Source organism: Patagioenas fasciata, chromosome 2, assembly GCF_037038585.1.
Source record: "Patagioenas fasciata isolate bPatFas1 chromosome 2, bPatFas1.hap1, whole genome shotgun sequence".
Lineage (NCBI taxonomy): Eukaryota > Metazoa > Chordata > Aves > Columbiformes > Columbidae > Patagioenas > Patagioenas fasciata.
The window spans coordinates 107361073-107374155 of record NC_092521.1 but is presented as its reverse complement, the minus strand read 5'-3'; the positions used below and the strand labels follow the sequence as shown (position 1 = coordinate 107374155).

The window sequence follows — 13083 nt, the reverse complement described above, 5'->3', positions numbered from 1 at the left end:
TGGGACCAGAGAGACACAGTGGCTGAAGATACAAAGAGATTTGAACAGTTGATGCCACTTTAGGTGCCTGGAACCCATGCTACAGGGACCATTTACATTGTTCAACCCCCCTGCTAAGCTATAGCTCATTCTGGTGGGCACTGAAAAGCCTTATTTCCGTAGTTGGTCCAAGGGAATATCCCTACCTGGGGTTAGTGATGCTGATTACAGCAGAAGGGGTGAAGCAGAATCTTTTTTATATTAACTCTCCACACAGGAATCCACACTGTGCAGCATGCTTTCAGCTTTATCTCTAGTCAGAGTGTTTCTGGTTTATTTCTCCAGCTAGGCAAACTCACACTTGTGCCATCACTGCATGGAGCAGCTGGTAGGGTGACTGAAGGACTTTAACCTGTCTTGCCAGAAGAACTCAACAGTTCTTGGAAAATAATTATCTGGCTAGTCCATGCAGGCACAACATTGTGGATGAGGTGTTTTACTCAGTGCGCAAATACTTCAGATGCCACCAAGGAAATCACCCTTTTTTGAACCTGTTGACCTATGATTTGATGCAGAAAGTCCATAGCTTTCCCTAACTAGACTTGCCATGAGACAGGCTTTCACTTCTCTCACTAGAGTTTCTGCAGTTTTAGGTATTTCTAAAATATTCTAGCAAAATGAATTGCTGATGAAAAAAATAGCAAATTCTGTCTGCAAAAGTTAGAGAATATCAGTGCAACACAAACTTGCAACACATTATCTAAATCCAGAATCTAACTCTAAAAGCCATGCTTACCCAACCAAAATATAGAAACAATACCAAATAGCATATATGCCACAAAGTGACAAGAATCAATCAAAAAATGCTTTAATCAAATAATTCATAAATAAGCACTGTCAATTATTTGGATAAAAAATTACTAATAATCCATAGAGCTTAAATAAAGCATTATTGTTGGGGGGATAAATGACAGAGGAGGGACTAGGTGTTTTGTACTTCTATCATAGCAAGTCTTGAATTTTGGGTGATCAAGAGGATAAAGATCACTTGTAGACAAACTTATATAAAGCTTTATGTTTTATGAGTCACTCTATGTGACTTTAAAGAAAAAAATTAAAAATCCCAGACTTCATTTAAACATGCACAATGAGGTCAATGACTAAGAATAACTGAGAAACCAATTGCAAGGGTCTTGCAGAAAAGCAACCCTTGCCTCAGATTCATGTGGTATCTTTTAACAAGCGGTTCAAATTAGGGGATAACAGTTGGAACAATTAAAAATTACCATCAGAAGTCTTCAGAAAGCACAACTTTACATCATGGATGTTTTTAACCTCCAGCCTGTTATCTGTTTGTGTTCTTTAAAGCAATGTCAGGGTCAGAGATAGAAATTGGTAGATGAGTTGTAGTATTATATCAAAGAGAGCCTACATAAACATATAGACTACTTTTACTTCATTGATGTCCCATGGCCTATAAAAAAGCATTTCCTTGTTGATTGGTACTGTCCTAAGTTATCATAGCCTGTTCTAACATATGTTCATTACATTTATATAAATAAAATACAAAGGGACTGAGTTTTATAGGTCTACCTTTTGTGCAGAAGAACATCTGCTCACAAAGTCTGCTTTAGCACAGTATTAGGTTTCTTCAGTTTGATTGTACAAAAGACAGCAAGGGAAAAAGGCTGGGCCATCAGTTAGAGTTGACCTGCAAACCAAACCAAACCAAACCAAACCAAACCAAACCAAACCAAAACAAAACAAAACAAAACAAAACAAAACAAAACAAAACCACCTTCAAAATGTTTTCTAATCCGGGGGGCGTGGGGGTGGTAATTTATCTTTTGTTTATCTTACTGGGTAAACTGAAAAAATCTGGTTTCTAAAAGGCAGCCAGTTGTTAGGATCTGCCTGGTCAGTTCAGATACTGCCAGCTGCCTGTAAGCAAGGAAAAATGTGCCAAAGACCTGAAAACATAGTGATGCTTTGGAATAATGAGGTTCTGAAAACAATGGAAGTTTCGTGGTGTAAACCTGTATGTCAGACAAGGACTCTGTTCTTGCATGCATCATCTTTATCTAGTTACTTAAAAATTATGCTGATGAGTTATAAAAATAATTTTTATAACCATTTCATGTGTATCATTAAACACTATTTCCTCTAGTTCACATCATTTTTTTTAAAGACAGAAAAAATGCAGGCAGGATGGTAGCAGTCACTCTGGAGTACAGTCATTTTGGGTGCAAGTAGCTTCTGTTAAGCAGTTCAGTAGCAAAATTATCGTCAGTTCTGTTCATAGAAAGCTACATAACACAGGAGAGAGACATACATAGATAAGTGAATGAATGCATGCATACGTATACACAAATGTATATAAGCTCTTTGGGTCTTTGTCATTTTGCAACTGGGTCTACTTTTAATTCGTAATTTTTTTCATGTTTCTCCATGAAAGGGACTTTGTTTTACATTGTTTTCTTTTTCTCTTTGAGGGAGGAAAGAAAACATGCTTCTGTATATTTTTCACTTCACATTGAATGGTAAGAGAATTGTGATTTTCTAAGAGAGACGTATATGAAAAAATTACAAATGAAAGAAGGAAAGAGCATTAAGTTTGAAAAGTCTAATTGCAATATTCTGCAGAGATTGTGGTACCCTAGGTTTTCAGTCAAAACTTGCTCCTAGTCAGATGTGTAAACTCCACAGAATTATTTTAAAATCTATAAAATTAGTTTTGCTTAAAAATGTTAGTGAGTTTTAAGGACTGTCAACTTTTGTGTAACCAGATAGAGAGCCTTTAAAAAAAAAAAGAAGAAAAAAGAAAAAGTTTAGATTAAGTAGTTAAGCAAAAATGTCTCAAGTTGTAGAAGCCTGTAACCAATGAGAATACTTTTAAATAGTTTTTAAAAATGAGTTATGAATATAGGGGATTAAATGGGGATTATAAATGAAATAATAGAAAAAGAAGAGTGAATAACAGAACATTAAACAATGCTCTGCAGTTCTGCTTCACTTTCACACAAATTGTATCGCTACAGAAGAGGAGGACTAAACGAAAAACAAAATGATCAAACAAAAATTATGCTACAATTGGTGACTTGACAGTGGAATTTGCTATTTCAAGCTCAGTACATGCTACAGATGCCAGGATAAAATAATCTGCTCATCACAGTGAAGCTTGAATACATTCGCTTTTATTGCAGTGACAATCGTTGCATGCAAAAGAGATTTTTTTTTCTCCCCAGGTGATACAGGAGGAGATGCAGAGAGTAACAGGACAGCCAGAAAAGCGGTTATCTCATTTATTTCAGGACTGTTTGACAAACACTGGTTTCCCCCAAGTGGATGTTCTGAGGAGTGTTACTCCTCTCATCCCAGCAGCAGTAGCAAAACTGAGCCCAGACGCAAGAGATGCCTGCAGCTTCGGCTGCGCAGCCCCTTCCGGAGGTTAATGCAGGACTCCTACGTGCATATGTGCAGTGGTTACAGGATCCCGATGCCTTTATTACCCCTGGGGCCTCCTCTTCGGTATGTCAGTGTCCTCCTAACCTGCAGCCACATGACGAAAATTAAACAAGGGTTTGTTGCATTTGTTGCTGTGGAAATATGAAGCCAGTTGCTTCAGTTTCAACGGGATCTCCCTCTTTCCTCCCCCCCTCCCATTACCAACCCCCCCCCCAAAAGGGGAGGGGATACCCCCCACTCATCCATCCCCCTCTGCCTGTTTCCCCTCCACCCCCGCCACATTTTTGCCTGTTAACTATACCAGGACAGGGAGGTGGGGGTGAGGGCATAAAAGCATTCCTGCATGTCTGGAGGAAAGAAAAAAGATAAAGGGGGAAAGTGAAAGGGGAGGGGAAGAGTGCTCAGGGACTTGAATTGCCAGTGAAATGATGCTTCTCTAGCCGTCCTGTTCAGATAATAGTTAACTCGGGGTTAAAGATTAATAGCCAGGCAAAGCACTGTATAAATGGCTTGGGCGAGCTGAATGTATGTAAACTGCCTCCCGCTCCTCAGCCTGCTGAGCTGCCCTCTCTGTCGTCCCTCCTCATCAGCGACATGAGTAGCCCGCGGTCTCTGCTGGGCCGCTGCTGGCTGCCGTCCCTGCTGCTGTCGGCGCTCCTGGCCCGCTGCCTCACCGCCGGGATGGCCCTGCAGCCCATGCACTGCGCCCCGTGCACCCAGGAGAAGCTCGCCCTCTGTCCGCCCGTCGCCCCCGGTTGTCCGGAGACGGCCCGGCAGCCCGGCTGCGGCTGCTGCCAGACCTGCGCGCTCGGGCCGGGCCAGCCGTGCGGGGTTTACACGGCCCGCTGCCGCCAGGGGCTCCGCTGCCACGTCCCCGCAGGAGAGCTGCGGCCCCTCTCCGCCCTCATGCAGGGGCAAGGGACGTGCCTGCCCGCCAGCGAGGCCGGGATGAGCATGGCGGAGCCGGCAGGTACCGCGCGGTCGCGCCGCCGGGCTGGGGAGCTGCGCGCCGGGCGCTGCGGCAGAGCCCGCGCCCAGAGGAGCAGGGGCTCGACAGGCGGGATGCGCCTGGGGCTGGGGGACTGGCTCTCAGGAGCTTAGAAAAATGAGCAAAGTTAGGCAGGCGTTTGAAAATAGGGAAGCCAAACCGCGTTTTCCAGGAAAACGTGCTTTGACCTGTGCCAGGTGAGAGGCATCTGGGTGGGGAGCCAAGAGATGTTCGCAGCAGGCTGTTACCCCACAGGCAGCAAGAAAACCCTAAAGCCTAGTAATGGGACAATGCAAAATAATCAGAATAAGGTTTCTGGGACGACATAGACAGTTTATCTTTAGTAGTAAACGGGGAGTAGGACAGATGTTTTCTAGACTTTGTGTCCATTTCCAAAAGTCATGATAGAGAACTGAAAGACCTAAACATGCTTTGTGCCTGGCTTAATTTCAAGAATAAAATGTATCTGAAGTAGTGCCATGCTGGCCAAAACTATCTTTGAGCAAAAAGACATATCAAGCATCTTAGACTATACGATGATAAGGAACTTCTTCAGTGTGATTTCATTATTTTGCAATTTATTACTATTTTCACCATCATTACTGCTATGTTCATGCAGTGGTGATTAAGGTAGTTCAGTAGCATTACAAAAATAATCATTGACTCAAAATAACAATGGCCATTGGTGACAGTAAGTGAAGTTTCGCTTGTACTGGAGGAGGTGAGGAGGGGAGACAACAGTGACTAAACTGAGTGTTTAAGCACCCAGCAGTTTAAAAGGTCTAGTATTTGATTTCTTTTCCTTCCTTCCTTCCTTCCTTCCTTCCTTCCTTCCTTCCTTCCTTCCTTCCTTCCTTCCTTCCTTCCTGCCTTCCTGCCTTCCTGCCTTCCTGCCTTCCTTCCTGCCTGCCTTCCTTCCTGCCTTCCTTCCTCCCTTCCTCCCTCCCTTCCTCTCTCCCTTCCTCCCTTCCTTCCCCCCCTCCTCCCTTCCTCCCTTCCTTCCCTCCTTCTCTCCCTCCTTCCTTCTTATCCTTCCTTTCTTTCTTTCCTTTATTTATTTTCCTTTCTTCTTTTCCTCCTCAATTTTCCACCTCCAGTTTTTCTTAAGCACTGTCAAAGGGAAAAACAGGTGATTTTTTAGTCAATTGGATGGTGTTTATAGCCTTGATCCAACAAGTTATTTAGACACATGACAAAATTTTATCCCATGATGAGTCCCTGCAATTGCAAACAGTTTCTGTTGTTTCCAGTGGGAGAGTTCACACGTGCTGAGTTTGGCAGTGGCATGCAGGCCATAATCAGGCAGATCCAGTTTGTGCCATTGCCTGGCTATTTGATCAGCTGCAGGCCAGCATGAGCTACTGCTGGCTCTTGTGAATTGCTACCCCTGCTTATATGTGAGGCAAGCCGCAGGATCAGGTCTGGACCAGTTCCTCTCCTGAATAAAAACTGACACATATCATGCTGACAAAAGTAAATCTAAAGTAAATCTAAAGTTTAACTCCAGTCTTTCCTCATTTAGCAAGGTCTCTGTAACGCACTGTGATCAAGAAAGTTTTTTTATTTCTAACAGACTGGCTGCAGCTTCTTTTTTGGGATTAGAGTAATTTTGAAGAATTGTAAAATAACCAACTTTTTAGCAAACAGCTGATGTATCCTCATATGAATTTATGACAAAAGTTTAATTGGCTGTGTTGCATACATAATTTATTACACTTGCAAGAGCTACTGTAATGGTTCTGTCCTAGATATTACTTTTTTGTTGCTGTTGTTGATTCTTCTTATTCTTTACCTTTTTAACTTGGAGAAATAAATCCTGAAATGTTCACCTTACTATCATTTTTTTCCAGACTCTATTGAACCTGAGGATGTACCTTTGGAAAGCACTGAAATTACACAGGATCAGCTGTTGAGCTATCAATTGATGTTTCCCATAGGCCAGGACAAATCCATCCCCTGGAATGCCATCACTGCATATGAAAACATGAAAGCAAAGAGGATATCTGAACTCAAGAAATGGAAAGAGCAGGTAGGTTTTATTTGCAAACCTTTCAGAGACCATTTCAGTAGATGCTATTGATTCAGAATAAAAAATGAAAATTTGTGTGAAATTTTAGTAGCAACACTAGCATGTCAGTATTTTGGGTAGCCAGCAAACAGACTTTTGGAATGCCTTCATCAGATGCTTGAGGAACAGGCAAAATAGCATAAGCAATAAAAACAGGTATGCATCATATATATCCCATACACACTCCATGCAGAGGCTGAATCTTTCCCTACATTTATTATCAGATTATAACATGGGCCCTTAATTTCTAGGAGCTCAGATTAAAATCTTGGACTGTTTTTTTTGTTTAAGTTAAAAAAATCAAAGGCATTTGTTGCTGGTCCAATGCTTGGTGAAATAAAAGGGAGTCCCTACATACAATTATTGGTGAAACACCAATGCAAACCAAAACGTGGTTCTTGATGATCACAGGGAAACACTGTTAAGCAGGTGCATGTAAAAAGATATAAAGCCCAACAATTAAAGTTAGCTTTTACCTTCGGCACTGCAAAAGCTCGTGGGTAATGGGGGTGTGAGGCCTTTGCAAGCAGGTACGTGTTCCACTGGAGGGCATCAGCGTACTACAGTTAGACCAGTCCCAGGCAGCCAGCACACCCGCGGCACGGCGTTGAATTAGAATGGGGCATCACAGAAGCCCAGTTTTGTAATGGTCGAAGACAAAATGAAAAAAAAAAAAAAAAGAGCAAAAAACTACAAACCACTAGCCCACCTAGAAAGCCTCATTGCACATCCAGAACGGGACTTAATCACTGATTTAGTCTGAACTATTATACATAAGTACTGTGAGCTCCAGTTCTGATTTTTAGGCTTCTGCTTTTGTCACCCAGAGTCACAGATAAGGCACTTGACCTGAATAGGACCACTTAATGTGAGGGGCCGATACACGGAAGTCTTGCAAAAGCAGAGAGTATGGTTATTTTCACTCTAGAGTAAAAGTATATGTTCAGTCACTTCTCCCCTTTCACTCATTTAAACATGTTAGGTACTAATAATAAATGGCAACTGTGACTTTGAAAAGGGGAGCAAGCAAATTATAAAAATAGTATTACAAACAGTTCTTCATCCCCAATTCCAGGCACTTTTGCTTTAGGTCTCAGAGCCACAGGGGTGCTCTCTATTCTGCTTTGGCAACAGCTCTGTCCTGTATAAAAGATAACAAACATTCAGATGTTTGTTCTTGCACTGTCTATATATGTCTTTCACCTATTCTCCATACATCAACAGAGCACAGGGCCATGGCAACCCAGAAAACGTGGCTAGTCTCACGTACACCAGCCTTCTAACATGCACCTCCCCATAATAGGAGAGATTGTACCCTATGAGCAGTAATGTGTTTACTTAACACAGGTTAAATTTCCTTGTGTAGCAATTTGAGGACTTAAATCCTCCTGTTTCTGAGGACAGAAAATACCTCAAAGAATAAAAACAAAGGCCTAAATGCAACACCAGAGTTTTCTGGCTCTGCTCCTACTGAAACAAGTAAAAACTAAATGCAGAGCAGCCTGGTGCAGATTATATGACTAATAAGTATTTTCAGCTATTTGCTAGCTTTATACTGATCATTTCTTGTTTAGCTGGTTTCTTCGCAATTTTGATATTAACGATCTTTGCACTGTATTCCTGCAGGGACCTTGTCAGAAGGAGCTCTACAGAGCCCTGTATAAATTGACAAAGGCTCAGCAGAGAAGCGGAGGGGAGATTTACAAATTCTACTTGCCCAACTGCAACAAGAATGGGTTTTACCACAGCAAACAGGTACATGTTTTTTCCTCTGTCCATTCACACTAAGCTCTACAACTAGCCTGACAAAGCCAACCCTTTCACAGTCCTCTGCTCCCAAACTCCCAAGTTTGCAGCTGCTGGAAGAGCAGGTTGTGAAAACAGAGATACTTAGTAGTGGGAGCAGATGGTTTTTCCTTCTTCTCTTAAAAGTGAGCTGCGTGCTATGGGCTGACAGCAACAGAGGCAGAAGCTTTTTCCATTCACAGAACAGGTGCAGGCAAGGCCTTCTCCAAAATATCTTAACCCTTTTTGCTCCCAGGCCAAATCAAGCTCCATGTACCTAATTTGTCAGCAAATTGATAGTTAACATTAATTCATAATATCCACCATACTGCCTGCAAAGCCCACTGAATGTATAAGAATCGCTATGGAGCGATTCAGCTCCTGGGCAGTGAAAAAGTTACATTGTCAGTGAAAAATCTCTGTGGAGTAAGATTAGCTTCTGAAAGTAGAACAAAAATACTGATTTGTGCTGCCTGTGGATGATGTTATATGCTCATTTCCATTATAGCCTCAAAAAAGAGTCATTGCAAGTTACACTGAGTGTAATCTGCAAATTTAACTAAAGCTCTAAACTTCAAGCCACACCCTTGTAACCACAGGTCATGCACACAAATTTAGCAGGTTTGCATAAATCTGTGTCACCAAGACTCCTTGTTTTTGGGCACGGCACCACTGTGTGAGTCACAAACATTGTGACCTGGGATCTAATCAGGCACAAACAGAAATCTGTTGAAACCCCTCCCCAAGAAAAAAAACCCACCATATTTGCCTTCTTGCATGAAGAGCCAGGCAAGCCAGTCATTGCTCTTGCCCTAACAGCTTGTATATTCTGCCTTCTTCTGGTTTCTCATGCTGGAAGATTTTGCTTTTTTACACTGCTGTTTACCATGGAGTGGACAAACTTTTAAATCTGAAGCTGCTACTGTGGTTGCTGAGGTTGGGTCATGGCTCCCTAACCAAGTGTCTTGGTCAGACGCTCTGTCAGGGGCAGGGACCACCACATGCAAAACAAGTCTGCATGGCAGGTCCCGACCTTCTGATCCTAGTTCTGTCCAAGACCTCTAATTGCAGTATCTCACATGTAATCTTCTGCTTATAGTTACTTATTGTGGGGGTTTTTTTGCTAATAATGTTCTAGTGTGAAACTTCACTGGATGGAGAGCCTGCTGGATGCTGGTGTGTCTATCCAAAAAATGGAAGAAGAATTCCTGTATCTCCAGATATGGAAGGAGACCCCGAATGCCAACAATATCTCAACTCGCAAGAATAAAACTAAACACATTAATTCACACCAAGTTTTCTACAGGGCCTGATGTAGTCAGGGGACATTTCAGTCAGGAGCTGTTTTAGTAGGGTAGTTTTGTGCACCTGATTTTCAGCATATGAGTAACCCCATAAGCAGCTTTTTTACTGTCCTGGGGTTACTTAGATGCTCGAGAGACAGATATGAGCAAGTGCAAGATGAAGTCCTACACTCTTGTATATTTTGTTTGTGTAATATCATAGATACCCTCGTATGTAAAGCTGTTTATTTATTTCACAGTATGTCTATTTTTGTGTGTTGTTACTAATTTATATCCTCAAACACTTCATAACTTTATATGTAAATACTTAATATTATTGTTCTTAAATGTATGCTTCTTATGTTGGAGGAATGTTGCTACTTAAAACTCAACTGGCATAACTCTATTGGGAAAAATGGCTTGTAAACTCGCATTTTTGTACTATGTATTTATAGACTTAAAACGGCATTTAAAAAATAGCTTTCACTAGAGAAATTGCTCAGAAACTTATTTAAAACCTGTCTTGTTTATATATCATGTTGCTTTTGCACCTCTGTTTCAATGTCAAGCTGTGTCTTAAAAAGGGGTGTCTAAACCTTGATTATACACTGAAGCTCCTGATGGGAGCAGTATTTTTTTCTATTTTCCAAACATATGCACCAGATAAATGGCAAAACACAAGAGGATATTCTGTACCACCTTTGACAGGTGTAAATCGTTCACATGTTGACATTGTCATGTTATTTAAGATGAGTTATTAAATAATGTCTTCTATACTCTCCTGGTCTCTTGCTTTCTGCATGTTCCTGTTAAGTTGTCTGACCTCAGCAGGACAGCACAGTGGTGAGTGGGAGCATAGGGGAAAACACACTTCTTGCACTTCTGCCTCCTGAACTCTTAGCTCTATTTTCCTGCAATGAGTTTTCTTCTTTCACTGTCCCTACCCTAATTCCCCTTCTCCCATCCTCTTCAATCCTGTCTGTGCTCTGCAAGCCTTTGCCCTGGGCAAAGCAGCAGCCTCCAAGAGAAGTTACTGAAAAGTTTTCTGGGTAGGAAAGCCTTTCTCCACTGAAAAGCCCAAGGCAGCAGTATTAATGCATTTAAAAGATAACATTGAGACTAGAAAGAGCCGTTTCCTGCACAGAAAGTCAGAGGTTATAAAAAGGAGCCTGTTAAAAAGCCAGGCCTTACTTTTTTTTTTTCTTTTTCTGAAAGCAGAGAAAAAGGTCCCCTTGGCTTGAGATGCGGTCCCTTTTCCTCCCCAGAATGTTCCTTTGACTTAGTGGTTGCAGATAAAAAAGGCAGAAAGCAAGTGAGAGCCCTGCTGTTTTCCAGCTGGTTTTGTCCATGGAGAAATTAGTGTGGGAGTTAGCAAGTCCCAGAGGTGGGAATAGGCTGCACCAACTCTGCCTGAGAAAACAGCCTGAGAGGAGACTAATAACATTTTCTAAGAGCCTGGCAGGAGGGAAACTTGGCATAAAATCCTTCTGCCATTTGGTGGCACAAGCTTTGGATTTTAAATAGGAGCGGGAAGCAGCTTGTAGAAACTGCAAAGCCAAAGCATGGAGATCTCTGCTCTCTGTATCATGGTTCTGTAGCATCGCATGTTGTGCTCACTGAATGTGGTGGCGTTACTTGCATGTCAGTGTCAGCAGATCCAATTGGAGTCTAACAAACTGTTCCAGATTTAAAAGTATGAGTATACTACTGAGCTTCTTTGTGAAGTGTTTTGAGATCTTCCCAAGGAAAGCACTGCAAAGCAGTTAATAGCATTGGCATTATAAGTAATTAAAGTCTAACCTCCCTGTAATGAGCTACAGTGAGACCTGGATACAACTGTGTTATAACATTGCATTCATGGTGTCAAAATATTTTGGCAATCATTGTGTCAGAATAATGAAGAAGCAGCAAATTTGGGCAGAACCTTAGAGTCCTTTCATGGAGTCTACCCAGCACTGAACAGCTGTCATGCAGCATTGCCAAGGGAAAATGGTGAAGAAAGAAGGGGAAATCATAAACTCACAGCTACAGCACATACTTAAGAGCACTCTGACTGCTCTCACCCCATCGCCCTTGTGTAAAGGTTGATCTCCAACGAACAGAAATAGGTTATTTTTCTTGTGATCATTATATATATAGGGGAAATGTTCATCATATTAATTTGCAGTACAGCAATTCAGTGGACAGCTACTGTCAGTATTTTGCAGAGTGGCAGTTTCCCATCCTAGCTGCAAGAAATCAGAGTTTTTAGCAGGGACAGAGGTTTAGGGAAACTTTTTCCTTTAAATGTTAAGTACCAGGAGCAGAAGTTGCTTTATACAGCATTCGGGCATGACAGACCAATTTCTTAGAGTGGTTTACTCCTTACCTCCTACTGAAAGCAACAGGGTATGGGTGCCTCCTTATCTGCAATCTGGCCTCGTGTGACGTCTTGCCAGGACTCACCAGGACAGACTTCTGTTGAGCTGCTCTGGGATGGACTGTCTGACTTGGGCCAGACTCTTCTGTATACTGGGATTAGAACTAATGCAAGGAGGCAAGGAAGGCAAATTTTATCTCCCTATCACTGTGCTGCCAGGAGGTTGGACTACATTTAAGCCACAGATGCCACATGGTTGTGATTTGTCCTGATTTTTATGATCACCCTCAGTAACGGGGAAAAAGATCAAAGGTTTGTAGTTTTCCCTTGTTTTAGTTATTTTTTTCTGTTTGTTGGGCTTTTTTTTTTTTTTTTGACATGTGCCATCTGGCAATCCTGGCCTCAGTGTATGCCTGTTGAAGTGGTCCCACCTGCACTGGCAAGCCAAGCCTGGTGGGAATGAGGGGGGAAATAGGGAAAGTACCACAGAATGCTCTTAGCCGCTCAGATCTCCTAGCGTGCAGCTGCATTTGTAAAGATGATGTACTGTTCCTCGTTATTTCAGCTCCCTCCCTTCACACCCTCTTGCATTCCTCCCACCCCACCTAAAAAAATTAATTGGTGGGAAGGTCTTAGGTGAGCATCTGTAGTGTTTGGTTCATGTTATCTGAGAACCCTACTTACCCAGTTTGTGCTCCTTCCTGCCAAAACCCTGCCAGGTCTTCTGCAGCAGAACAAACGTTCCAGCCATGCCTCCTCCTGCCCCTGGCCTACTGCCAGATGCAAAATGTTCATAGCGCAGAAGTGAGGTCACTGCCCTCTGCACTGTATTTTCTACCTTGCTTTTCCACTAAAGCTGTCCAAGACAACCTCCAGTCACCTGTTACTGGGCTCCACTAATACGAAGTCAGTTCTGCTTATTGCTTTGGGGTACCCTGGAGACACATTGGTGTTGGCTAGTGCTGGCAGGAGGTGAGGGGAGAGAAGGAAGGACAGAAAAACAATGGGGGTGAAGGGCAGTCAACACTAATACTGAAAGCTCATCAGCATCTCTGTTACTTCTCTACCATAAGGACACATGCTTTGCAAAGGGTAGGGAACGGCTTTCTATAAACCCAGCCCAAAACATGATCACAGATTAAACACATCAAGATTT

The 13083-nt window shown here is 42.3% G+C and overlaps 1 protein-coding gene across 2 annotated transcripts; it reads left to right on the top strand.

The window, feature by feature from the left end:
• Positions 1 to 3964: 3964 nt before the first annotated feature.
• On the top strand, positions 3965 to 10344 carry IGFBP1 (insulin like growth factor binding protein 1). 2 transcript variants are annotated; one of them, XM_071804686.1, is made up of 4 exons: positions 3965 to 4414; positions 6370 to 6461; positions 8127 to 8255; positions 9424 to 10344. In XM_071804686.1, the coding sequence occupies exons 1-4, from the start codon at positions 4039 to 4041 to the stop codon at positions 9553 to 9555; spliced, it is 729 nt and encodes a 242-aa protein (XP_071660787.1). In that variant the 5' UTR covers positions 3965 to 4038; the 3' UTR covers positions 9556 to 10344. The 2 variants fall into 2 exon arrangements, with proteins under 2 accessions (XP_071660787.1, XP_065688074.1); XM_065832002.2 differs by having other exon boundaries at positions 3968 to 4414; positions 6283 to 6461.
• Positions 10345 to 13083: the final 2739 nt, after the last annotated feature.